This window comes from Somniosus microcephalus, chromosome 17, assembly GCF_052327205.1.
Source record: "Somniosus microcephalus isolate GS21.2 chromosome 17, FLI_Smic_1.0, whole genome shotgun sequence".
Lineage (NCBI taxonomy): Eukaryota > Metazoa > Chordata > Chondrichthyes > Squaliformes > Somniosidae > Somniosus > Somniosus microcephalus.
Window position 1 is genome coordinate 11,326,432 of NC_141003.1, and position 26,507 is coordinate 11,352,938.

General features: G+C 49.6%; 1 protein-coding gene across 1 annotated transcript in view; it reads left to right on the plus strand.

Annotated features, from left to right (window-relative positions):
• LOC147105497 (dynein axonemal heavy chain 3-like) overlaps window positions 1–26,507 on the plus strand; it is a 55,922-nt gene that overhangs the window by 24,758 nt on the left and 4,657 nt on the right. The window contains exons 4-6 of the mRNA XM_086010913.1: window positions 2,330–2,552; window positions 15,655–15,785; window positions 16,290–16,390. Coding sequence (XP_085867039.1) covers window positions 2,330–2,552; window positions 15,655–15,785; window positions 16,290–16,390 — 455 coding nt within the window. The remainder of the gene's footprint in view (window positions 1–2,329; window positions 2,553–15,654; window positions 15,786–16,289; window positions 16,391–26,507) is intronic.

Below are 26,507 nucleotides of genomic sequence, written 5' to 3' on the forward strand. Positions count from 1 at the left end.
CGGAACAGTGTTAATATCTGCGGGCTCTCCGTGCCTGTATCTCACTAATTATCCCGGTACAATGTTAATATCTGCAGACTCTCCATGCCTGTATCTCACTAATTATCCCGGAACAGTGTTAATATCTGTGGGCTTTTCATGCCTGTATCTGACTAACTATCCCGTTACAGTGTTAATATCTGTGGGCTCTCAGTGCCTGTATCTCACTAATTATCCCGGTACAGTGTTAATATCTGTGGGCTCTCAGTGCCTGTATCTAACTAATTATCCAGGTACAGTGTTAATATCTGTGGGCTCTCAGTGCCTGTATCTCACTAATTATCCCGGTACAGTGTTAATATCTGTGGGCTCTCTGTGCCTGTATCTCACTAATTATCCCGGTACAGTGTTAATATCTGTGGGCTCTCTGTGCCTGTATCTCACTAATTATCCCGGTACAGTGTTAATATCTGTGGGCTCTCCGTGCCTGTATCTCACTAATTATCCCGGTGCAGTGTTAATATCTGCAGGCTCTCAGTGCCTGTATCTCACTAATTATCCCGGTACAGTGTCAATATCTGCGGGCTCTCGGTGCCTGTATCTCACTAATTATCCCGGAACAGTGTTAATATCTGCGGGCTCTCCGTGCCTGTATCTCACTAATTATCCCGGTACAGTGTTAATATCTGCGGGCTCTCCATGCCTGTATCTCACTAAATATCCAGGTACAGTGTTAATATCTGTGGGCTTTCAGTGCCTGTATCTCACTAATTATCCCGGTACAGTGTCAATATCTGCGGGCTCTCGGTGCCTGTATCTCACTAATTATCCCGGAACAGTGTTAATATCTGCGGGCTCTCCGTGCCTGTATCTCACTAATTATCCCGGTACAGTGTTAATATCTGTGGGCTCTCCATGCCTGTATCTCACTAATTATCCCGGTACAATGTTAATATCTGCAGACTCTCCATGCCTGTATCTCACTAATTATCCCGGAACAGTGTTAATATCTGTGGGCTTTTCATGCCTGTATCTGACTAACTATCCCGTTACAGTGTTAATATCTGTGGGCTCTCAGTGCCTGTATCTCACTAATTATCCCGGTACAGTGTTAATATCTGTGGGCTCTCAGTGCCTGTATCTCACTAATTATCCAGGTACAGTGTTAATATCTGTGGGCTCTCAGTGCCTGTATCTCACTAATTATCCCGGTACAGTGTTAATATCTGTGGGCTCTCTGTGCCTGTATCTCACTAATTATCCCGGTACAGTGTTAATATCTGTGGGCTCTCTGTGCCTGTATCTCACTAATTATCCCGGTACAGTGTTAATATCTGTGGGCTCTCCGTGCCTGTATCTCACTAATTATCCCGGTGCAGTGTTAATATCTGCAGGCTCTCAGTGCCTGTATCTCACTAATTATCCCGGTACAGTGTCAATATCTGCGGGCTCTCGGTGCCTGTATCTCACTAATTATCCCGGAACAGTGTTAATATCTGCGGGCTCTCCGTGCCTGTATCTCACTAATTATCCCGGTACAGTGTTAATATCTGCGGGCTCTCCATGCCTGTATCTCACTAAATATCCAGGTACAGTGTTAATATCTGTGGGCTCTCAGTGCCTGTATCTCACTAATTATCCCGGTACAGTGTCAATATCTGCGGGCTCTCGGTGCCTGTATCTCACTAATTATCCCGGAACAGTGTTAATATCTGCGGGCTCTCCGTGCCTGTATCTCACTAATTATCCCGGTACAGTGTTAATATCTGTGGGCTCTCCATGCCTGTATCTCACTAAATATCCAGGTACAGTGTTAATATCTGTGGGCTCTCAGTGCCTGTATCTCACTAATTATCCCGGAACAGTGTTAATATCTGCGGGCTCTCTGTGCCTGTATCTCTCTAATTATCCTGGAACAGTATTAATATCTGTGGGTTCTCAGTGCCTGTATCTCACTAATTATCCCAGTACAGTGTCAATATCTGCGGGCTCTCCATGCCTGTATCTCACTAATTATCCTGGTACAGTGTTAATATCTGTGGGCTCTCTGTGCCTGTATCTCACGAATTATCCAGGTACAGTGTTAATATCTGCGGGCTCTCCGTGCCTGTATCTCACTAATTATCCCGGAACAGTGTTAATATCTGTGGGCTCTCCGTGCCTGTAACTCACTAATTATCCTGGTACAGTGTTAGTATCTGTGGGCTCTCCGTGCCTGCTCTGCGATTATCATACTCTGACCTTCAGAGTGCTGCAGTAAATTGTTTCCATTGTTGCAATTTCTTCATCAAGCAATGTTTCTTTTTCAGGATGAATGAAAATTAACAGGTGGAATTGTTTTTGCCCCCAGATTTACGAGATGATGCTGGTGCGCCATGGCTTCATGTTGGTTGGGAGTCCCCTGGGGGGTAAGACGTGTGCTCTGAAGGTGCTGGCTGGGGTCTTGGAGTTGCTGGAAGTGAGAGGCCTGATGGATGAACACAGAGTGCAGTACATCATCATCAACCCGAAGGCCATCACCATGGGCCAGCTGTATGGCAGCTTTGATCCAGTCTCACACGAGTGGAGTGACGGTGAGTGCATGCCAGGAGGTAACCCATTCACTGTGGCGCAAATGGGAATGAGCTCAGCTCCAATCAACAGCACAATAATTACACAAACAAGTAGTTCTGAAACACATCTCACAGAGATTTTCTGTGTCTATAATTCAGTTGTCAAAAATAATTCACTTTGCAATCATTTTTTGTTAAGTGTATCCCTTGAGAATGTAGATGTCCCGTTGACAGATGTTAAAATGTTAGGCTTAACATTTCTTGAACTGTACAACATGACTAATAAATATAAAGAGAATATATCAAATTATGGGTTAGATTTTCATCCATTTATGGCAAGTATACCCTTCCTTAGGTAAGACGACCAAAGCTGTGCACGGTACTCCAGGTGCGGTCTCACCAAGACCCTGTACAATTGCAGCAAGACTTCCTTACTCTTATACTCCAACCCCCTTACAATAAAGGTTAACATACCATTTGTCTTCTTAATTGCTTGCTGTGCCTGCATGTTAACTTCCTAATGGTGACCATGCATCATTACTGTGCTGTTACATCCAGAACAGCCTTTCCGCACTCTTAAGATTTTATACAATCATTTCATTCTCTCAGTGAGTCATCAACATTGTCATATTCAAATCAGGGCTAAAGGGGTCAAATTATGACGATAGGTTGCATAGACTAGGTTTGTATTCCCTCGAGTATAGAAGATTAAGGGGTGATCTAACTGAGGTGTTTAAGATGATTAAAGGATTTGATGGGGAAGAGAGAAACTATTCCCTCTGGTTGTTCTAATCTGGAATGCACTGCCTGAAAGTGTGGTGGAAGCAGATTCAATAATAACTTTCAAGCGGGAAATGGAAAATATTTAAACATAGAAACATAGAAGATAGGAGCAGGAGTAGGCCATTCGGCCCCTCTAGCCTGTTCCACCATTTAATGAGATCATGGCTGATCATCCAAATTCAGTACCCTGGGCCTAGAAATTCAGTATAGCCACTTTTGGGGCGGTAAAGTCGGGCAGGCGCTAAAGTAAGCGCCCGCTGGAAAGTGGAGGCCACTTCGCCGATATTCAGTAGCTTTGGCCAAGGAGTTTGGGCGAGCGCTGAAACTGGCGTTGCACCCCTATCTTTAGGCGCTAAGCCGGCGGTGCAGAGTGATAACGCCGAGGCCGGGCGCAGCGCAGGTGCGGTCATGTTTTGATTGACAGCAGACACCCTGACGCCGGCCAGCTCTTAAAGGGGGAAGGGTCGATTTGGTCTGCTGCCACGCCCTGGATAGTGGAGCCCTCCAGCTAGGCCTGAACACTGCTGCTGGACCCAAATAGCGCCTGAAGCCATGCAGAAGGCCCGTGAACGAGCGCAGCGCTTCTCAGAGCATGCTTTGAGGGTGCTGCTTAGGGGTTTGGAGAAGAAAAGAGATATCTTGTGCCCGGACAGTGGCAAGAAGGCTCCCAAGAGGCTGTACAGGAGAGCCTGGAGGGAAATCGCCCAGAGGGTCACAGCCAACAGCGATGTCCCCAGGACTGGTGACCAATGCCGCAAGAAGTTCAACGACCTCACTCGGTTGGTCAGGGTGAGTACCCTTTCCAGTGTCCTCCTCATCCTTGCATGTGCACCTCACATTATGGGCAAAGAGACCTCAAAGGCCTAATGGCCAGCCCTCCTCCAGCAGCTATGGCACTGGCATGATCATCAGTAGCACTTTCTGCACTTGACACACACTGGCCAAGCTATTCGACCATGGGAGGCAGTGCACACAACAACAGGGCACCACACTGGCCAAGCTATTCGACCATGGGAGGCAGTGCACACAACAACAGGGCACCACACTGTACTTAGAGGCCGTCCTTTCTCTTGCAGGCCAAGCTGGCGCAGAATCTGAAGAGCCGGACTGTCACCGGGGGAGGCCGTGTCCAGTTCCAGGAGCTCAGTGACCTGGAGGAGCGCATGGCTCGACTCATGCGTGCCCGGGTGATTGGCCCCGTTGCTATTGGAGATGCCGACCCTGTGCTGGGCCCCAATGGTAAGGACATGACCATTTGGACCTCTCTCGTTCCCCTTGCGCTTCAGATCTACATCCTTTGCCACTGTCCCACCAATGCGCATAATGCCACCACTCATGCCTCCCTTGCTGACGCCCTGTCCTCACTCTAAAGCTACTCTTGCACCTTCCTGCTTTCAACTGGTGAGGAGGAGGTCCCTGAAGCTGCGAGTGTCAGTCCCTCGGAAGAGGAGGACGACGAGGACCAAGAGGAAGGCAGCACATCAGGGGAACCCTCATCCGCGCCAGGGGATGGCAATGGAGGGGACACGTCTTGCCTGGAGGAGAGCCAGGGGGAAGTGTTGCAGGGGGGTGTAGCTCCTGTGCCCAGTGGCGTCCAGCCACGCGGGAAGGGTCGGGCAGCACGGCTGCCTTCTCCCCAGAGGGGGGAAGTGTTGCAGGGGAGGGCAGTTGCTGGGCCCAGTGGCGTCCAGCCACGCGGGAAGGGTCGGCCAGCTCGGCGGCCTTCTCCCCAGAGGGAGAGTCCGGCCTCCAGTCCGGAGACGGTCCTCGCCCAGGAGGAAACGTTTGCAAGGCTGTGGGGAACGAGCAGGGGGGAGTGGGACAAATTGGATAGCTCTTTCAAAAAGCTTTTTATTTATTCAGCTTGTCCATGTGTCATGTTTCAAGTGGTTGTTGCGTTAACCGGCTGAGGGCTTGCGGAGCGGCTGCATTCAGGTGCGTTCATTGCCACAAGCCATTCCCTGACAGGGGGCCTAGAAGTGTCGTTCAATAAGCCGCCGGCGGACGGCCCTTGGACCTTGTGGCTCCCTCCTGGGCTGGTACTCCTCCTCCTCCTCCTCCTCCTCCTCATGCTCCTCCTGCTCCTCCTCCTGAGGTGGTGGTCCAACGTGAGGTGGCAGTGCCTGAGTGCTGCGGATAGCCAGGTTGTGCAGCATGCAGCAAACGACGACGAACTGGGAGACTCTATCCGGCGAATACTGTAGAGATCCGCCGGAACGATCCAGGCAGCGGAACCGTTGCTTGAGGACGCCAATCGTTTGCTCTATGATGTTCCTTGTGGCTTGATGGCTTTCGTTGTATGCCTCCTCAGCAGGGGTCCTGGGCGCGCGGAGCGGGGTCATGAGCCATGTACACAAAGGGTAGCCCTTGTCCCTGATAAGACATCCCCTTGGGGGAGGCTGTGCCTGGAACATGTCAGCCACAGTAGTCTGGCGCAGGATAAATGCATCGTGGCTGCTTCCTGGAAAGCGGGCATTGACAGCTAGGATGCACTGCCTGTGGTCACACACCAGCTGTACATTGAGGGAATGGTAGCCCTTCCGGTTGCGGTAATCCTCAGCATTGTCGATAGGTGCCCGCATAGCCACATGCGTGCATTCAATGGCGACCTGCGCCATGGGGAAGTCGGCGATCCTGGCAAATCCGACTGCACGCTGCTCCTGCCTCTCTAGGGTCATGGGGAAGGAGATGAATTGGTGTCTCCTTGCGAAAAGGGCATCGGTGACCTGCTGGATGCAGCGATGCACGGCGAACTGGGAGATGTTCGCTATGTCCCCAGCAGCGGCTTGGAAGGAGCCGCTTGCATAAAAGTTCAGAGCCACCGTGACCTTCACTTCCACCAACAGAGACGTCCTGCACATCAGCTGTGGACGCAGATCTCTGTGAAGCAGCTGGCAGATCTCTGCAACCACCTCCCTTCTGAAGCGCAGCCTCTTCACACAATGCGCGGCAGTCATGGTGAGATAGGACACCTGCTGCCGGTATTCCCTGAGTGGGTAACTCCTACATTGCCGACGCCTGATGGCCCCTCTGTGTCTAGGCATGGCTGCCCCTCTCACACAGCGTCTGCGAGCCCTTCGCACATAATGCTGGAACTGAGGGTTGGAACCCCATGCAGCCCCCATAATATACTTGCAAACAGTCAAATCACAATGAGTCAAATTTCCAAGCTCTGGCCAGAAGCCAAAAATACCTCTCCTATGTTGTCCCAAATCAGTAAGGTCTGTTCCTTGGTCTCTGTCCAGAAATCCAAAGCACTAAAGTCATTGCAGCAAAATGGCTGGCCTTTATACCTCAGTCTAAGTGCCCTTTAATTAGCGCTTGCTGCGTTCCACTTCACAGTTCTTAACAGCGCCACGCCCACATTGGGCGGGCGCCACTGAAGTTCCGGTTTGGGGCGCACAAACGGCGTTGCACGACGAAATGACGTCATAAGGTGCGCGCAAAATGTCAACTGAAGTTGGGCGTAGGCGCAGATCGCTCTGCGCCCGGGCGCAAAGTGCCTAGCGCTCGAAATCTACTCCTCTTATGGCGCTAACGGCTGGCGAACGCAACTGAATTTCTAGGCCACAGTCCCTGCTTTCTCCCATATCCCTTGATCCCTTTAGCCTTAAAGGGAAACGTTTGCAAGGCTGTGGGGAACGAGCAGGGGGGAGTGGGACAAATTGGATAGCTCTTTCAAAGAGCAGGCACAGGCATGATGGGCCGAATGGCCTCCTTCTGTGCTGTACCATTCTATGATTCCATGATTCATTCACCCCCTGCGCTCCTTCCCTCTGGAACACCCTCCCCTAGTCCTTTTGTCATGCTGCCTTCCTCCTCTTCTAAAGACCCCTGGTTTCAACTGTGCTTTCAGGCCCCTGACATTTCTGTTCATTTTTCTCTCTTCTGCTCAGTGTCCACTTTATTCTCCCCTCTGCCCTGACACATCTTCTGTGTATAAAGAGCACTGCAGAAACTCGAGTTACTGCTATACTGTACAGAGAAATATCCGGAATTGGTCAATTACCATTCAGAAGAACATCTAAAGATGTCTAATGGTCCTTTTAGGTGTGAATGACAAAGTCTGGGCAAGTAGCAAGGAGAGATCAATGGATTTTCCCTTCTCATAGCTCCTTGGGTGTCAGTGTCAGGTGTTGCATCACCTCCCGCAGCAAGACGTTACAAATGAAGCTTCTGTCCGATCAAAAACCAGAGGTTCCAGAACTACTGCCGAGGACCACCATTAACTCCTCCTTTCAGTTGAAGTCACACTCTGAAACAAACTTTACAATATTACATTCACAAATACAAATGACAGTGCCATCTACAAAAATACTGCAATAAGTACACTTACACACTTTTGTGGGATTTGATCGGATTTTTGCTCAGTGACTCTGAAGAATCATTTAGCTCACCAGATAAAAAGATCTGTCGCTAAGGAGTAATTAGACATTCACAACAAACACAAAACCCTGTTATTTACACTAATGCAGCCTTTAATAATATAAACAGCTAGATCTGGGATGGGACTGGCCATCTACAGCTTTCATTAACAATGACACAACACAATTTAACATTCACAATTCCTGGACTGGAAGGTTCTATTTTCTGCTTTTTAAAAAGATATATAAACCTCGGGGTAGAATTTCCATGGGGATTTTCCCGATCTCCCACGGTTTATGCCAATTCTCCGGGGTTTACAGTGGAAGATTGGGAGAACATCGACAGAAATTCCACCCATTGAATTTAGGGCATTCATGTTGATCACAAAATGTTACTGTGGTGTAGAGGAGTACAATTATCACCTCAAGACTGTACAAAGGAATTGTAGCACACAGATTTGTTCGCATTACCTCATATTTGGTAAGTTTGACATCACTTCCGAAAGACGGCCCCGCTGACAGTGCAGTGCTCCCTCAGAACTGCCCCTCCGACAGTGCAGTGCTCCCTCAGTACTGCCCCTCCGATAGTGTGGCTCTCCCTCAGTACTGCCCCTCCGGCAGTGCAGCACTCCCTCAGTACTGCCCCTCTGACAGTGCAGCGCTCCCTCAGTAATACCCTCCGACAGTGCAGCACTCCCTCGGTACTGCCCCTCCGACAGTGCAGCACTCCCTCAGTACCGCCCCTCCAACGGGGCAGCGCTCCCTCAGTACTGCCCCTCCGACAGTGCAGCGCTCCCTCAGTACTGCCCTTCCAACAGTGCAGCGCTCCCTCAGTACTGCCCCTCCGACAGTGCAGCGCTCCCTCAGTACTGCCCCTCCAACAGTGCAGCGCTCCCTCAGTACTGCCTCTCGACAGTGCAGCACTCCCTCAGTACTGCCCCTCCAACAGTGCAGTGCTCCCTCAGTACTGCCCCTCGACAGTGCAGCACTCCCTCAGTACTGCCCCTCCGACAGTGCAGCACTCCCTCAGTACTGCCCCTCCGACAGTGCAGCACTCCCTCTGTACTGCCCCTCCCACAGTGCAGCGCTCCCTCAGTACTGCCCCTCCGACAGTGCAGCGCTCCCTCAGTACTGCCCCTCCGACAGTGCAGCGCTCCCTCAGTACTGCCCCTCCGACAGTGCAGCGCTCCCTCAGTACTGCCCCTCCGACAGTGCAGCGCTCCCTCAGGACTGACCCTCCGACAGTGCAGCACTCCCTCAGTACTGCCCCTCCGACAGTGCAGCGCCCCCTCAGTACTGCACTGGGAGTGTCAGCCTGGATTTTGTGCACAAGTCTCTGGAGTGGGACTTGAACTCATTGTTAAGTATGTGTATTGTATTGAACAATTAACACAAAGACTTAAACGTATAACTCAAACAGGTCTTTACTGGTTGGAGGTAGGGACTACATGTAGGTCTTTACTTCATGCCCACAGGCGGGAACTGAGGGGAGATCAGTACCCACAGTACTATTTATACCCCTATGGCCAGGAGTGGTACTGCGTATCACTACGCCGAACAAGTAGTGCAGTCCTGTCCATAGGTTCAAAGTAGCACACATATTACATACACAACATTCCTCCCTTCCTAGCTTTACAGTCATCTCCCCATTTAACATAACGTAATAACATATATACATATATAACTTCAGGTTTACATAACAGAATAACATAGATACATAGATAACTTCATGTCAAAACAGATCACAGATTCAGTCTCTGCGGAAAACAGTTCACAGATTCAATCTCTGTGGTGTAGTCGGTTCACGTTGCTGGAGTGACTCATTCAATAGTCCTTCCATGGATTTAACAGTTTGAACTTCCGAACTGAATTGGCTCCGTTCGGAGGGACCACGTGTGTGATCTGGTAGAGGTGATAATGGTTCAGATGGGTCATCTTCTGTTTTTACTTTTCCTTTTCTGCTTCTTGGAGACTCTCTGGGCTCCACTGTCAGCTGTCAGCTGCATGTGCAGTTCCTCCTTCTCTCCCTCCTGTTTCCGTCGTAGAGCCAGCTTCTCCCGATGTTCCGTAGACTTTTGGTGCTCCTCCATGATTTCTGCACTTTGGGAGTCGAAGTTACAAGCTGGGCAGGACAGGACATCGTAATATTCGGTGTCGTCCTGAGCTAGACCAGTGAGAGGGTCGTCTATTTCCTTCATACCCAGCTGGACGTTAGCCAGCTCTTGTTCCAAATCCAGACATCTTTCCTGAAGAGACTTCTTCATGTGTACCTCTGCATCCAGCTTTTTCTGGGCTTTCAGCAAGTCGTTTACTAGTGACCTAATTTGTGATTTTAATACTTCAACTTCCTTTGGAGATTGATTGATCGGACTATGCAATCCCTCTACCGGAGCAGCTGTTTCAGCGGTCTGTTGTTCTACGTTGACGTGAGTCAGCGTACTTTTGGCATCCAAGGGCTGCTCTGTTGCAGTCATCTCAGTCTGTGTTGCCACCTCAGCTCTTCCAATAACCTTTGAGAGCTCCGAACCCCTTTCGTTTGAATATTGAAGTTCATGTTCAAGTTTTTCCCATTTCAGAGTCCTGTCCTTCAGCATATGCAGGAGTTGGCTGACCGTTAACTCCTCTGACATCAGACGTTTTGTGTGCTCCTGCTCCATTTTCTCCATCAGCTGCTTCTGTTGTCTTTCCAGATTCTCCAACTCTATATCAAAGAACTCTTTCGTTGCATTCAACTCTTGCTCAAAACGGTGAAGCATTTGTTCTAATTGCTGTTGTAGTTTGAAATGGAGTTGAGTTCGAGCCCGGTGTCCCTCAGAAATGGGCACATCAGTAGACTTGCCAGACTCAGAATCCACAGTTAAACTATGTTGTTGTTGCTCAGTGGAATTCTGTGCTGAAACTTTGTCTTTTGCACCTGAGTTGGGCTTACCATCATCCGTTCCAGAGTCTGGGCCGACTATCTTCACCGAGTTCTCACTCGTTATTGTTTGTAGGAAATGCCAGTCCATATTCATTTTCCTAATCCACTCCCGTCCTAGTAGTGGAGGACCTCCTTCAGATATCACATATAAGTCCATTATTTGACTGTCTTCGCCCTTGTGGACCACTGCAACCTCTATTTTCCCGATGGGGTACACTCTTTGCCCCGTGTATGTTTTCAATATAATCCCCGTATCCTGTAGGGGAATATGTTGGAATAACTTTCCGTAATCTTTCTTATTTATGACCGTCAATGCCGATCCAGTGTCCAATTCCAGTTTTACTTGGACTCCTTCTATCTGAAGAGTGACCCAAATTGTCTGGAGGTCTGCACCCTTACCAGCGTTGAGTACTCTTAAGCTAGCCAGTTCATTACAGCTTAAGCTAGCCAGTTCATTACTGCTAGCGTCTGAATCGGACTCCTGTTCGGTCACCTTGTGTACCTTTGCGTATTTTCCTTGCGGTGACTTCTTGTTGCTGGTCTTCTTCCCTGACCTGCATACTCTAGCTATATGTCCAAGCCTACCACAAGTTCTACATTCTTGGTTTTTAAACCAACACTGGTTCTGATCATGCGTTGTCTTTCCACAACGATAACATTTGCCAGAACTCACACCCAATTTGTGTGCACTGAGCTCCGGTGACCGTAGCTGCATTACTGCCGTGCCTCTCGCTGCGGCTTCGTGTGCTGCTGCCATAGTGACCGCCTTCTCAAGCGTCAGCTCATTCTCCTCGAGCAGTCGCTTTTGTGTATCCTGTTTAAATAAACCACACACAAATTTGTCTCGAAGTGCCTCTGTCAGTCCCGTTCCAAACTGGCAATATTTCGCTAATTTACGCAATTCCAGCAAATAATCAGCATTGCTTTCATGCTGTAGCTGCCTTCTGTCATAAAATTTAAATTGTTCCGCTAGCATCAGCGGCGTGGGGTTTAGATGATCTTCCAGGACAGTAACAATCTCATCGAACGTCTTATCCGCCGGTTCATCTGGTGATAACAGGTGTTTCAATTGCCCGTATGTCTTCGCACCCATTAAATTTAATAATGTTGGTGCTTTATCAGCCTCACGAATTTTATTGGCCTTACAATAATTTTTAACTCGTTCAACATATATGGCCCAATCTTCGATGTCACTATCAAAGTTGCTAATATTCCCGTGTTTAGGCATTGTAGTACTTTATCAGATTTGCAATTTCTCAGATTTTTTTTTAACTGTTATCCAAGATGGCGGCTTCCCGCTCTTGCCGTCGTCCTCCGCCCACAAAATGGCGGTTTTCCCGCTTCTGCCTTCTTCCCCAGCGGTTTTCCCGCGAAAAATGGCGGCTTTCCCGCGCTTCTCGCTCTCCCCGCCCACTTCAATGGCGGTTTTCCCGCGCTTCTCGTCGCTGACTTTCAGCCCGACTGTGGCTCTTATCTCCTGTGCGATCGCTGGTGCGCCGCCCGCCCAAAACGGTTCTCAGCCCTTATCACCGGTGCGATCGCTGGCCCGCTAAGCGCCTCCCGCTTGAAGCGGCTCCCGGCCTCTGGCTCACCCGCTCGGCGGCTCTTGCTCGCTCCCTCCCGGGCTCTGGCTTACCCGCTCGCGCCCTCCCGGGCTCTGGCTTACCCACGAGGTTATGGAGGCTTCAGGGTCCTAATGCCTGTCGCTTCCAGTCGCTGGAAGCTGTCAGGATTTCTGCTGCCCTTCAGTTTTCAGTGGGGTGTTGAGGATTGGAACCTCTCTTCAACGTCCTGTCTTTGGACGAAGCCGCTGTGGAATAACTGCCGCAGGGTTCGAACCGACTCGTCGCCAGTGTTAAGTATGTGTATTGTATTGAGCAATTAACACAAAGACTTAAACGTATAACTCAAACAGGTCTTTACTGGTTGGAGGTAGGGACTACACGTAGGTCTTTACTTCATGCCCACAGGCGGGAACTGAGGGGAGATCAGTACCCACAGTACTATTTATACCCCTATGGCCAGGAGTGGCACTGCGTATCACTACGCCCAACAAGTAGTGCAGTCCTGTCCATTGGTTCAAAGTAGCACACATATTACATACACAACACTCATGACCTTCTGACTCGGGGTGGATTCAGGAATAAAAGTATTGGGGTGAAGGAACAGCAGCTAGAGAATTACACAATAATTGAATTATATAACTGCAACCTTTTAATATAATTAAAACCAAGTACTCATCGCCATGCCCATGAATTGAGATGCTGTTGTGAATGCTAAGCTTACAGTGTGTGTGTGATACGGCCATCCCTGGTCCCCAAATGACCAGGGACCGTAAGCCTGCATGGAGTGATGACTAATTGAATCCCTCCAGAAATGAATCGCAGGGCTCAAGAAGGATCTCGTGACACTGTGGCCCTATACCCAAGGGGGAAAAGTATCTGGAGGAGACTTTCCGTAAGATCATCGGTGAGACAAAGGAGGCAGTACAGCGAACAGTAGGATACGTGCAAGAAAAGAGTTGGCAGATGCAGGGAAGCTGTGGAAGTGGAGGGGGTGAAGGTGTTCTTGGGCAGCAGCATAAAACCGGCGATAGTGAATGGCCATCATTTCACAACTGCCCGATTTTCTTATTCATTTACTTCCATGGAAAAGCTTGTGTGTGTGTGTGTGTGTGTATATATAAACAATGCGAATGAATATTTATACACTCAGGGATATGCCTGTTTATACACTGTATGAATAGAACTGCGTTTATGTGCTCAACCATAAATGTATTTTGATGCTTTGGCAACATAAGATGTAACTTATCATGCCAATAAAGCGATTTGAATTGTGAATTGTGTAGCGGGGGGGGGGGGCTGTTGGGGGTGTTTTAAATGATTCACTATTGCCCAATTTGTGCTACCGCCCAAGATCAATCATTTCAACCCAGAGTTGTCCCAACAGATTTTCAGCACTGAAGACGGAGAGGGATGGATCTTCAGAAGATGAGAACCATCAGCAGCCCCATGCAGCAAGATAGAGATTGATCTCCAGCGCTGGAGCGGGCGACTTCACTGGGGCTGTTGTAGGCTCATTGGGCTGGATTTTCATTGGGCCGTGGAGGCGGGATTGGAGGCGTGTGTGGATTTAAAATCCCTAAATCGGTGGTCCCGACCCCATCCAGCCTCCAACCCGCCTCCATGCCAGTTTCAAAGGAGGCGGGTACCCGCCCCGCACTGGGACCCGCCTCCCCAAGCCGGGAAGGGGATTAGTGCCAATTAACTGCCTGTTAACAGATAGTTAAGAGGCAGTTTTTAGCCTAATCCCTATTTTCATTGTTGAAATGTGGGATTCCCGACGGCACCAAACCACGCCAAGTTAGCGAGGCGGGCCGTCGGGATGAAGTGTTTGGAGGGGTCGCGATGTCCGGTGTTCAGGTGAGTGATGGGTGCATGAGTGCAGAGGTAAGTGTGTTTCGTGTGTGTAAAGTGTTTAAAGAAGTTCTACTAACCTTTACTTACCTTTACAGCCTTCTCTCCTTCAGGTCTCGGGAGTCCCTCATCTCACCGGCACGGAAAGCAGAATGGCTGCCAGCTGTCAAAATCTGCAGCCTCTGCTTTCTGTTCCGGGGACATCTCTAAATCATCCTGAGAGGAAGGAATCAACTTGGAGTACAGATTGTCAGTGTTTGACAGCTTCAAACAGCTGTCAAACGCTGATATTTCATCTGTCAAAAGGTCTTGACAGATGAAATTTCAATCTGTGATGTCACCTGTTGCCGGGTGGCCCATAATTGGCCTGCTGAGCCCACTGGGTGGGCTCAACAAGGTCAATCAAGTCTAAATCACGTGGGTTGGCTAGAACTCGATGGAGGCGGGACTACAACCCCAAAAGTTGTAGTCCCGCCTCCTCAATGAAAATCCAGCCCCTTGATAGAGATCGATTGCTATGATTAGTCGACAACTCCATTATCGTTGTATCATGTGACTCCCAGGAGGGTAGAGGGCCAAGTCGGTGGACTTTGGTGTTTTATCGTCTAGCAATCCCTACATTCCTAAAAAGATCCTACGATTGGAAAGCGAGCAACTACAGGAATCAATGACGAAGTGTAGAATGGTGCAAATTTGAGGAGTTAGGGAAAAGATTAAAGACGAGGACTTCCAGGATAGTAATCCCTCACTCCCAGTGCCACACAGTGGACCTATCAGAGTGGAGCGGACTAGATAGGTCAATACATGGCTCAGCACAGGGTATAGGAGGGACCGTTTCAAATTCAAGTCCCACTGGGACCACTTCTGGGAGAAGGGAAGGTTTCATTCCCATGGATCTCCCGGGGCCAGTGTTGTTTCCATAATTTCAAGCTGGATGAGAAGCCCATCGCAGGGTGGGAGGGAAAGTGTTCATTTGTGGTCTCAAGTGTATTGTGGCCAGTGGGCTCTGGAGCAGCCAAAGAGAGTGGGAGGGGGACATTTGACCATTTTTAGGGCCAGAGAATCTTGTCTCTAGCGCTACAATGGATTAAACTCCCTTGGGAGGATTTAAACTTATATACCACCACCCCCCAACCCAGACACTGAGAACACATCAATGGTTCTAGTGTCCAGTGTTGCTATGGAATTAATGACAGGAAGTGACTTGTTCCCATCATTAGCATACTGTTTGAATACGCTCACTGTTCAGCGGGATAGTCCAAGAGTGCTTGACGACTGGCTCCCCATCACACTTCCTGCCGATGCCGTATCCCCGCCACCCCATTACCACCCATTGCCCCTTAGTTGCCCCAGAACAAGCAGACAGGATCTCACCTGAAGGTCAGCACCTCCGATCAAGGAACACTGGGCTGCCAGCCTAGACTTTGTGCTCAAGTCCTGGTGAAAACACAAGCCCATAGTCTCCTGGCTGAACTGAGTGCTACCAACTGAGTCAAGCTGACACTCGTGAGTGGGGCAAATCGGTGGTGCCGTTACAATACATCTGGGAGCTTGAGTTGTTCAATCAATTAATACTTGACTGTGACGTAACAGATGTTTACACTGTGAAGTAAGCTCTGGAAACTGTTTGATCTGGACAGGAATCCTGGCTAATGTCTTTCGAGAACATGCCACCAGCCCGACCAGAGACAGGAAGTGGTGCATCTTTGACGGGCCTGTGGATGCAGTCTGGGTAGAAAACATGAACACAGTTCTCGACGACAACAAAAAGGTAATGGGCGCTGGAGAACTGCCCGCGTTCTCAAAGACTTCACTGAAACAGAATCAGCTCCAGCTCACTGGGGTATATCATGTTAAGCTTGAATTAGTACAACTGGTTGGAATGACAGCTTTAACGATGCAGATACTTTAATGTGTTTTAATACGTAGAATTCTACTGCCCTCATTAAAATCAGATTCAATCTTTTCTTTCTGGCTTAGCTGAGAAGAGTAATTATCCCATTTGAATGAAGATTTTCACATAATCCCCTCCAGGGATAGCAAAACATTTGATTCAGTTTGAAATATACGACACAATTGGTAAAGAATGCTCCTGTGTATTCTGTTATGATCGTCGTAACATTTATTATGGTAATCCTATGAAGTGATAAGGTTTTCATTATTTATCATCGAAAAGAATATTCATCAGGTTTGGTATTCGAGTGGTTTATGTAGCTCTCATTTGACTGTAGTGTCCATTGTCTATTAATGCGAAGCTTATTACTGTGTCCCACAGCTCTGTTTGATGAGTGGGGAGATTATTCAGATGAGTTGCCAGCAGAATATAATTTTCGAAGTTCTGGATCTTAAGCAAGCATCGCCTGCAACAGTCAGCAGGTGGGTACAGCAACCAGACTCGCGTGGGATTGGCAAGAATGTGGGCTTTTTACTTAACTGTAAAACGCACAGGAAGGAGCCACTTTGTGCATCAAATTTGTATCTGTTCACAATCTGATCTGAAGGGAGAGCGCAGTCTTAGTTGAGTGAGCTTTTCATTATGAAACATATTTCCGTCTTTCGGATGAGACGTTAAACCGAGGCCCCGTCCACCCTCTCAGGTGGGTGTGAAAGATCCCGGGGCTCTATTCGATCAGGCTGGTTCTGCCGGGTTTCCCGGCCAATATTTATCCCTCAACCAGCATCACTAAGATTATCTGGTCATTATCTCATTGCTGTGCGCAAATTGGCTGCCGTGCTTCCTACATTACAACAGTGACTACACTTCCAAAGTGCCTCACTGTCTTCAGGATGTCCTGAGGTGGTGAAAGGTGTTGTAAAAAAATGCAAGTTCTTTCTTTCTGCTTTACTGTTTCTTCAAAACTATTTTGAGCTTGTGTTGTAAACGATGAGCTGGGAAAGAGTGTGAGGCTCAATGTGGGGGGGGGCAGGGGACGGGTGTGGGGGGGCGGGTGTTGAGGGGGGGAGATTGTTGAGGGGGGGAGGGGGCGGGTGTTGAGTGGGGAGGGGGCGGATGTTGAGGGGGGGAGGCGGATGTTGAGGGGGAGGGGGCGGGTGTTGTGGGGGGGAGGCGGGTGTTGGGGGGGCGGGTGTTGGGGGGGCGGGTGTTGAGGGGGGAGGGGGCGGGTGTTGGGGGGGCGGGTGTTGAGGGGGGCGGGTGTTGAGGGGGGAGGGGGCGGGTGTTGGGGGGGGCGGGTGTTGAGGGGGGAGCGGCGGGTGTTGTGGGGTGGAGGCGGGTGTTGAGGGGGGGAGGGGGCAGGTGTTGAGGGGGGAGGGGGCGGGTGTTGAGGGAGGTGAGGGGGCGAGTGTTGAGTGGGGGGAGGGGGTGGGTGTTGAGGGAGAGGAGGGGGCGAGTGTTGAGGGAGGGGAGGGGGCGAGTGTTGAGTGGGGGGAGGGGGTGGGTGTTGAGGGAGAGGAGGGGGCGAGTGTTGAGGGAGGGGAGGGGGCGAGTGTTGAGTGGGGGGAGGGGGCGGGTGTTGTGGGAGGTGAGGGGGCGGGTGTTGAGGGAGGGGAGGGGACGGGTGTTGAGGGAGGGGAGGGGGTGGGTGTTGAGGGGGAGGGGGCGGGTGTTGAGGGAGGGGAGGGGCGGGTGTTGAGCGGGGAGGGGGCGGGTGTTGAGGGGGGAGGGGGCGGGTGTTGAGGGGGGAGGGGGCGGGTGTTGAGGGAGGAGGGGGCGGGTGTTGAGGGAGGGGGCGGGTGTTGAGGGAGGGGAGGGGGCAGATGTTGAAAGGGGGAGGGGGCGGGTGTTGAGGGGGAGGGGGCAGGTGGGTGAGAGGCGAGGGTGGGTGGCACTCTATTCATTGATTTCCCCTTTTGTTTCAAAATTGGAACAGTTGTGTCTGTCTTGTTTTACACACTTTGTATAAAAATAATAAATTGCGGGACAACGGAGTATTATAGTTTAACTCTTTTATTAAGCATTAGGTCTGTGATCTTACTCATAGCAGCACCAGTGGGGAAAAGCCTGGCATTAGGACCCCTAGCCTGGGTCTTCCAAACAATAGTAGTCCTTACAGATGACTGCAGGCCAATGACAACTCAGCATGTGATCACATGTGAATATAATAGGTATTCCTTACAGATGCCTGCGGGCCAATGATAATTCAATATGCAAATGTTACATCCCCTTTCTTTTAAAAGAAAAATGTTATGCATTACTTTTAAACCTTTCTTCTACATAATGTTCTCGGTAGCATAAACATATAAGTAAACTCAGCATTTAACTAGCACTGAAAACATCTCAACGTTTCAATAACGATGTACAGTTTTTTTTTAGGGCAGCGATCCACCTACACCTTTTGACAGTTCACAAGTCAAGGATAACTCTAGGTTTGACCTCTCGTCCCGACCTTGTGTGGTATGAAACTGAGCATGCTCCTGAATCGGTCAACAATTCAGGTTCAGGTTTAGGTTCAGGTAAGTATGATGTGTTTTGTGTATTGCTCTGTTCATCACACTCTGTTGAACTGATCCTCTCGTCGGAATGACGGTGTTGTTCCTTGGTGTTCAGGAGGTGCCTGCGATTGCGGCGGTACACCTGTCCTTCTGGGGTGTGGATGTGATACGATCGCTCAGTGTCAGCTGGCTGGATGATGACTGCTGGCTTCCAGTAGTCATGCTCCTGGATTCTGTCGGATTCTCCATTGTGCAGCAGCAGCAGTAGTCTAGCTGACCTGTCATAGTATCTCTTTTGGTGTTGCTGTCTCTGTACACGTTTTGCATGCACTTGCTTGCAGCTGACGACCTCTGGCTGCAGCTGCTGGTTGGTGCTTGGAAGGATTGAGCGAAGTCTGCGGCTCATCAACAGCTGTGCTGGTGACTTGAAGTTGTCAACCGGAGTGTTGCGGTACTCAAGGAGACTGATGTAGGGGTCTCTTTTATCCGCTTTGGCTTTGTCCATGAGTGTTTTTGCAATCTGGGCAGTTTTTTCAGCAAGGCCATTACTTTGAGGGTAATGTGGGCTTGATGTGACATGTGTGAAATCCCATGCCTTGGCAAACGACTCGAACTCTTTTAATTTGTAGTGGGGGCCATTGTCTGAGACTAAAGTCTCTACCATGCCATGCCTGGTAAAGGCTGCCTTTAGCTTGTGGATCACAGCTGCAGATGTGGTACTGTGAAGCTTGTCCAGTTCAAAAAATCTGCTGTAGTAATCAACAGTCACCATGTAGTCCTCGTTGTTCCATGTGAACAGATCCGTTGCCGTGACCTGCCAGGGCCTGTCTGGGATACGGTGAGGTATCATGGGCTCTTTGACATTTGATGGGCGGCGTTCTAGACAAATGGAACATTTTCCGACAATGTCCTCAATGTGTTTGCACATTCCGGGCCAAAACATAATGTCACGTGCTCTTTGTTTGCATGTTTCCATGCCCATATGTCCAGCATGAATTTTTGTCAACATCTCTTCTCTGAGACTGGTAGGAATGATGATTTTCTCCCCTTTGAAGACGATTCTGTTGATTTGTGACAGTTCGTCTCTGTGGTTCCAGAATTCAGATATGCTCTGAGGGCATTTCCTTCTTGCAGTAATACTGCACCTGGTCCGTACTTTGACGCGTCCACTTGTAGTCTGAGCTCTTTGTTGGGGTCGAAGTAGGCAAGAACTGGTCCTGGTTCTCTGGCGATTAGGTCTTTCATTTTCTGAAATGCTGTGTCATGTTGTTTGTCCCACAGGAACTCATTGGATTGTTTGAGCAACTGACGCATGGGTGCGTTGATTTTGGAGAGGCTCGGGGCAAACTTGGCTAAGTAGTTAACCATGCCTAGTACTGTCTCTAGCTCTGCGCGGTTCTTCGGCGGCTCCATCTTCTTGATGGCGGAGATTTTCTCTGGATCCGGCTTAATGCCATCAGTTGAGAGGCGATGGCCGAAATAACTGATCTCGGTGGATCCAATTATGCTTTTCTCGGGGTTGAGCCGGATACCTTTCTCCCGTGATCTTTGTAGCATCGCACGGAGGTTCCTGTCATGTTCCTCTCTACTCCTGCCATAGATGAGGATGTCGTCTACGATTGTGACTACTCCATCGAGGCCTTCATAGGTTTTGTCGATCTTCCACTGGAATTCATCCTGAGCTGAGATAAGACCAAATGGTAAACACAGAAATCGGTAGCGTCCAAATGGTGTGTTGAACGTTGTTAGCTTAGATGACTCTTCCGTGAGCTTGATAGTCCAGTATCCTGATCGTGCGTCCATTACACTGAAGTAACGTGCTCCCACTAGCTTGGGTGTGATGTCATCTAGCGTTGGCAGAGGGTAGTGAGGGCATTTGATAGCCTTGTTCAAATCTCTGGGGTCGAGACAGACTCTGAGCTTGCCTGTACGTGGTTTCTCAACCACTACTAACGCGTTGACCCACTCTGTCGGTTCTGTTTCCTGGACGATGATTTCTGTATTCTCCATGCTCTGCAGCTCCTCCTTCAGGTGACTATGTAGAGCAAGGGGTATCCTTCTCAGTGGGCAAACCACAGAGGTTGCTGCTGGGTCAAGGTGAATAGTGCATTCACCTGGGAATAGTCCGATTCCTTTGAAAACGTCAGCAAACTCCTCCATGACTGTCTGCTTCTCAACTGGTGCTGTCAATGATAGCACTAGCTTGATGAGGTCCATGTCTAAACATGCCTTTAGACCTAGCACTGGAGGTGCTCAAGTGTCAACAATGTAAAAGTCCAACATCATGTCGCTTTCTTTGTACTTGCATTTCATCACGCATGTGCCTTTTACAATGAGCTGCTCACCCCCATAGCTGGTCAGTCAGCATGAGGTGGGCTGTAGCTCACACTCATCCTTCAAGTTGTGATACTCACTCAGAGGAATTACATTAACCTGAGCTCCAGTGTCTAGTTTAAACTTAAGCTCTGTGCCCTGTTTTCCTATCTCAATATCTGCAAAGGCTTGCTCAGTCTCTGAAATCTGTTTTTTCTGTGACACAGAATCAATAAACAGTTCCTCTGCATTTGGCTCTCTATCTGGCATTTGGCTGTCACTCACTGTGTGTACTGCTTTTCAAAAACAGTCCTGCAAACTTTAGCAAAGTGATTCCGTTTACCACATTTAGCACATTGCCTTCCTTTGGCAGGGCAGTTCTCCTTTTCTCCATGCACCTTGTTTACACAATATCCACAGTTTTTGAAGCGTTTTATGTCTGTGTCGCTCATTTTTAGAACTCTCTCTGTTCTTTCTGTTCTGAAACATGCTCTCTGGGCGGTGTTCTTTGGTGTGTGTCTATTAACAGTGTGCACTGTCTGTTCATGCGAGCTGCTCGTGGCGCCAGTTATGGTTTTCAACTGTGCTTGGGCTATCTCGTGCGATCTAGCTATGTCCATAGCTTTGTCCAGCGTTAGCCCGGACCCAACATTCAAAAGTTTCTCCCTCACTTTAGCTGAATGTATTCCAAACACGATGCAGTCTCTGACCATCTCATCTTTATCTGCATATTCAGTCTTTTACCAGCAGTTTTAACTCAGTCACGAACTGTTCAAACGACTCACTAGCTCCTTGTACTTTCTCCTGAAACTTGTACCTAGCGAATATCGTATTTGTCTTGGGCATCACATACGATTCAAAATGGTCAAAATAACTTTTCAGTACCTTTGCTTCATCCACGGTGAGAGACAATGTGTTAAAAACGTCTCTCCCTTTTTCTCCGATCCACAGGAGTAGGTAGCTGCATCTTTCTTCCTCCCATTTGCTTTTCAGCGGACCCGAGAACATCACCTCTACGTGTTGCTTGAACTTGCGCCATTTTCTAGGTAAGTTCAAAGATTCCCAATTCATTCGAGGCAAGGGAGCTCCAACGATGTCCATTTGCAATCCCTCTTCTGACACCATGTCTTGTTTTACACACTTTGTATAAAAATAATAAATTGCGGGACAACGGAGTATTACAGTTTAACTCTTTTATTAAGCATTAGGTCTGTGATCTTACTCATAGCAGCACCAGTGGGGAAAAGCCTGGCATTAGGACCCCTAGCCTGGGTCTTCCAAACAATAGTAGTCCTTACAGATGCCTGCAGGCCAATGACAACTCAGCATGTGATCACATGTGAATATAATAGGTATTCCTTACAGATGCCTGCGGGCCAATGATAATTCAATATGCAAATGTTACAGTGTCTTAATTTTCCTTCTTTATTCCAAACTAACATCCATTTCTTCTAAAACCAGAGGTGATGTCTGGTACATGAAGTAAAATTTGGCCCAATAAACATCTCATTGTCCTTCACCAACCTCTTCTGAATAAGAGCGTCATTCGCACTCGGTGCTAACTAGGGATCCCGAGTGTTTTGGGGAGTCGAGCCGTGGATGGATGAGGTGCAGTCTTGTCATATCATGGTACTGTCACCTTATTTGTAAGCAACATATTGAAACTTGCAAGTTAAAACTTTAGATTCTTTGTGCTGGTCCAATATCGACGACTGGTTCTGAGTTTCAGTTTGGATCATTCACCAGAAGAATATACAGATAGTCTAATTGAACTTCTCTGATAAGTAAGCAGACATTGTTGTCTTACTTATTCTGAGAAAGGTCTATGTGAATAAACATAGGAATTGCTGGACAAAGAAAGACCTCTGTCCATCTAGCTCGCCTTCTACCCTCCTGATAGTCACATGATACAATAATGGAGTTGTTGACTAATCACAGCAATCAATCTCTATCAATGAGTCTACAACAAACCCAGACATGAGGTGAGGAAAACTCCCAGAGGTGGAGAGCTTTGGGAACCAGGACCTAGAAATTCGATTGCGTAGGGCCCGTTGTTTGGGTTCTAAGGATGCCGTTTTGGGTTGAAAATGGTGTCTGAGCTGCACGCACAATTCTGGTGTGGGCCGTGCCGGATGGCATCTTGGTGTCTCGGTGCTGGGAGTGTGCGCCAGAAGTATGTAGAGTAGGTAGGCCATGACGTCAGTCAGTGTGCAACGCTGATTTGATGCCAGTACTGCCATTTTTGTTCTCAACGCTGGAGGTAACGCCCTGTGTTAACCTTGCACAGCAAGGACCCCCCATCAGTGATATTTAAAGGCATCATCAACCACACTGGTGCTGGTCTGGTGCTGATTCATTTCTACCGGCTCTGTGTAAGTTTGTGGAAGTGTTTGGAGCTTTCCAGAGATGTTTAAAGTTGGTGAGATGACAGGGAGTGATGCTGCAAGTGGAGAAGGCCCTTCTCACTTCAAATGTTCTGGTGAGACCGCTTGCTCCTAGTCTTGGGTGCTCTAGTTGTCCTCCCCCTTGGCCTGCAGCATGACAGGGAGATGGAGCAGAGGCAGCGAAGAAGAGGACAAGCTGCTCACAGAGGGAAGAGGAGGAAACATAGAAACATAGAAACTAGGAGCAGGAGTAGACCATTCGGCCCTTCGAGCCTGCTCCGCCATTCAACGAGATCATGGCTGATCATCCAAACCCTAGCACCCGGTCCCTACACCGACAGCCATCCCACCCAAGCCCTATCCCCGTAACCCCGTAACCCCACGTATTTAATCCCCCCCTAACACTAAGGGCCAATTTTTTTTTTTCATCATGGCCAATCAACCTAACCCGCACATCTTTGGACTGTGGGAGGAAACCGGAGCACCCGGAGGAAACCCACGCAAACACTGGGAGAATGTGCAAACTCCACACAGGAGGGGGAGAAGAACTCTCAGCAGGAGGCCTTACCCACCAAGCTTCTTTGTTGAGCGATTCTCTTACCTCAGCCTGAGCCAGGAGCAGTGTGTGAGGCATCTGTACTTTTTGAAGGAGGAGCTCACGGAATTCTGCCACCTCTTGCAACCAGACCTGCAGCCTTACTCCAGGGCAAGGACAGCGCTGCCAGTCACTGTGAAGGTGACCGAGGCCGTGAATTTCTCCGTGTCGGAATCCTTCCAGGCTGGAGCAGGTGACATCAGTAACATCTCCCAGTTCGCCGTCCATTGCTGCTTAAGAGAGATGACATGCTCCTTATGCCAGGAGTGGGGACTTCATTGTCTTCCCTCTGACCAGAGGGAAGCAGGCGGAGCATGCACGTTGATTTGCCAGGATAGCGGGCTTCCCCATGGTGCAGGGCGACATCGACTGCACGCACGTGGCTTTGCTGGCGCTGCATCTAAATGTTGAGATGTGCCACAACCGCGAAGATTATCACTCGCTGAATGTGCAGTTGTTGTGTAACCATTGTCAGCACATCATGGCAGCAGTCATGATGCTTTTATTCGGTGCCAGTCCACTGTTCCCTCAGCCTTTGAGCCACCAAGACAAACCCGAGGATGGCTACTGGGCAACAAGGGCTATCCACTGACCACTCTGCAACCCAACCACACGTGGGCAGCATGCATACAATGAGAGCCATGCTGCCACATGGAATCTGATAGAGCAGACCATTGCCATCCTTGAACAACACTTCCACTGCCTGGACCGCTCTGGAGGAGCCCTGCAGTACTCACCAGAACACGTCCCAAGATTCCTCGTGGTCTGCTGCATGCTCCATAATGTCACCATCATGAGGGCACAGCCCTTGCCACCAGGCATACGGCGACCAGCTGAGGAGGAGGAGGAGGAGGAAGCGGAAGGGAAGATGCAAACCAGACAGCCCCTTTCTGCCCGAGCTGTCCGTGATCGACTCATCCGACTGCGGTATGAGTGACCGCAACCCCAATTCCCCATTCAGCAATAGTCCCACACCTTCCCTTCCCTCTGTTACTGACCATCACAGCGTCCACTTGGCCACAATGGTGAAATAAAAGCCACCACAAAAGAAACATACCAATCCAACTTTATCCATCAATCCATCCAATATAACCCAGCAAAGTCAACTAATCCCCCTTGAGCATTTCCTTAGTGTCTGTCGTCCGTGTGCCTTTGCCTATCCTAATGCTCCTATGCAGTGCTACCCCAGTGGCTGCAGCATGGCAGGTGGAAGGCTGCTGACTTTCAATGGAGGAGACTGCAGATGGCCTTTGCAGTATGACCTCGAGGACCTCTGGGCCGAGAAGGCCCAGCTTTGGACTGCACCACCTCGGCTTGGGCGGCAGCAGTCTGGGCTGTTTGGCTGATGGGCAACTGCAAGGGCATTGGCGGAGTGGCAGTGGTGGGAGGACGAATGCTGTAATTCTGAGAGAGGACAGCAGGTTCACGCTCCACGGAATCCCTGCCACTCCCCCGGGGCGGTGCCTCAGCAATCCTAGTAATCTGCTGGAGGACAGATTGCTGGCCTGCTGTGACACCCTGCAAGTCCCTTTCAACACTGGTAAACACAGCTATGATGGCAGCAGTCTGGGCTTGTATGACTTCAGTCTGAGCTTCCACTGCAGCACTCAGACGTTCGGTGGCTTCTGCTTGTGCTGCAATGGAAGCTGAGACATTGGACGTCAGAACCTGCATCATGGTTGGGTCCACAATTCCGCTAATGGAGTTGGCCACCCCTTCCATGCTGGAAAGGATGGGCTCCAAGCTCTGCACAAAGCCCTGTGCAAGGCTGGTGCCGGACTCCTCCATGCTCCTTGACATTGCACTCAGGCTTTCTGGCAAGCCTGCCAATGCTCAAGCATTTCATTGTGCTCACCCATCAGCCTTCTTCTGTAGGCTGCCCCATCGAAGTCCTCATCTGGGTCCTGTGCAGCAGAACTCATGTGCAACCTCACCCTCCAGGGAGCTGGCAGCTGCGCTACCCTTTCCCCCTGCCCTGGCTGCAGGTCACTCGTGCCCGATGTCTCACCACGTGCAGATCCCGCGCCCAACCTATCCTCTAAAGTGTGCGGAGTGTCAGTATCTGAGCTGGTGGCTGCGACTGTCAGATCGAGTGATGGCGTTTCTTCTTCTTCATCGCTCTCCTCTGCCTCTTCTTGTGCAACCATTGGCCGGGCAGGTTGGGTTTCTAGGAATGAGAAAGGCACAAGGGTAGGGCTGTGGTGAGGGGAGGGGCAAGAGGTGCATGCTTACCCCATGCGCAGATTGTAAATCAGAAGAGATTGTGGGATGAGGGGGAAGTGGGGTGTGAGATGAAGGATAAGGTATGAGGATACTGGCACCATGTATTCTTTCAGCCCCGCCGCTGGCCAAGGGCTCAGCCATGCCCCTGCCAAGAATGGCCAGCACCGACTCCTCCAAGGGGGTGAGGTGATGCAGGCGAGCCTGTCGCCCGCTGGTTAGGTTCTGCTGGCACCAGCTGTGAGCCGCATTTTCCTGCAAGAGAAAGGGAAGTGAGTCAGTGTGGTACAATGGTCCTGAAATTCCGTTCCCTACGGGTGTGTACGTGCTATGTACTCACCCATAGGGCCAACGGAAGTGCTGGTTTTATGCATGCACTGGAAACCGGAACTTCTGTTCTTCCAAGAAAGGGCTTCACAGGTCAAACGCCTGCGCCAGAGAGGCAGCGCGTACGGCTGGAACTTCTGTTTTTTCAACAGTTGCTTCAGTCCAGGTAAGTCTGAAACAGCTGTGCTTGGAAAAGCAGGCGCAGGGCCTGCTTTTAACAAGGTAAGAGGTGAAGAAAGTAAAAGAATGTTTTTTTCCCACT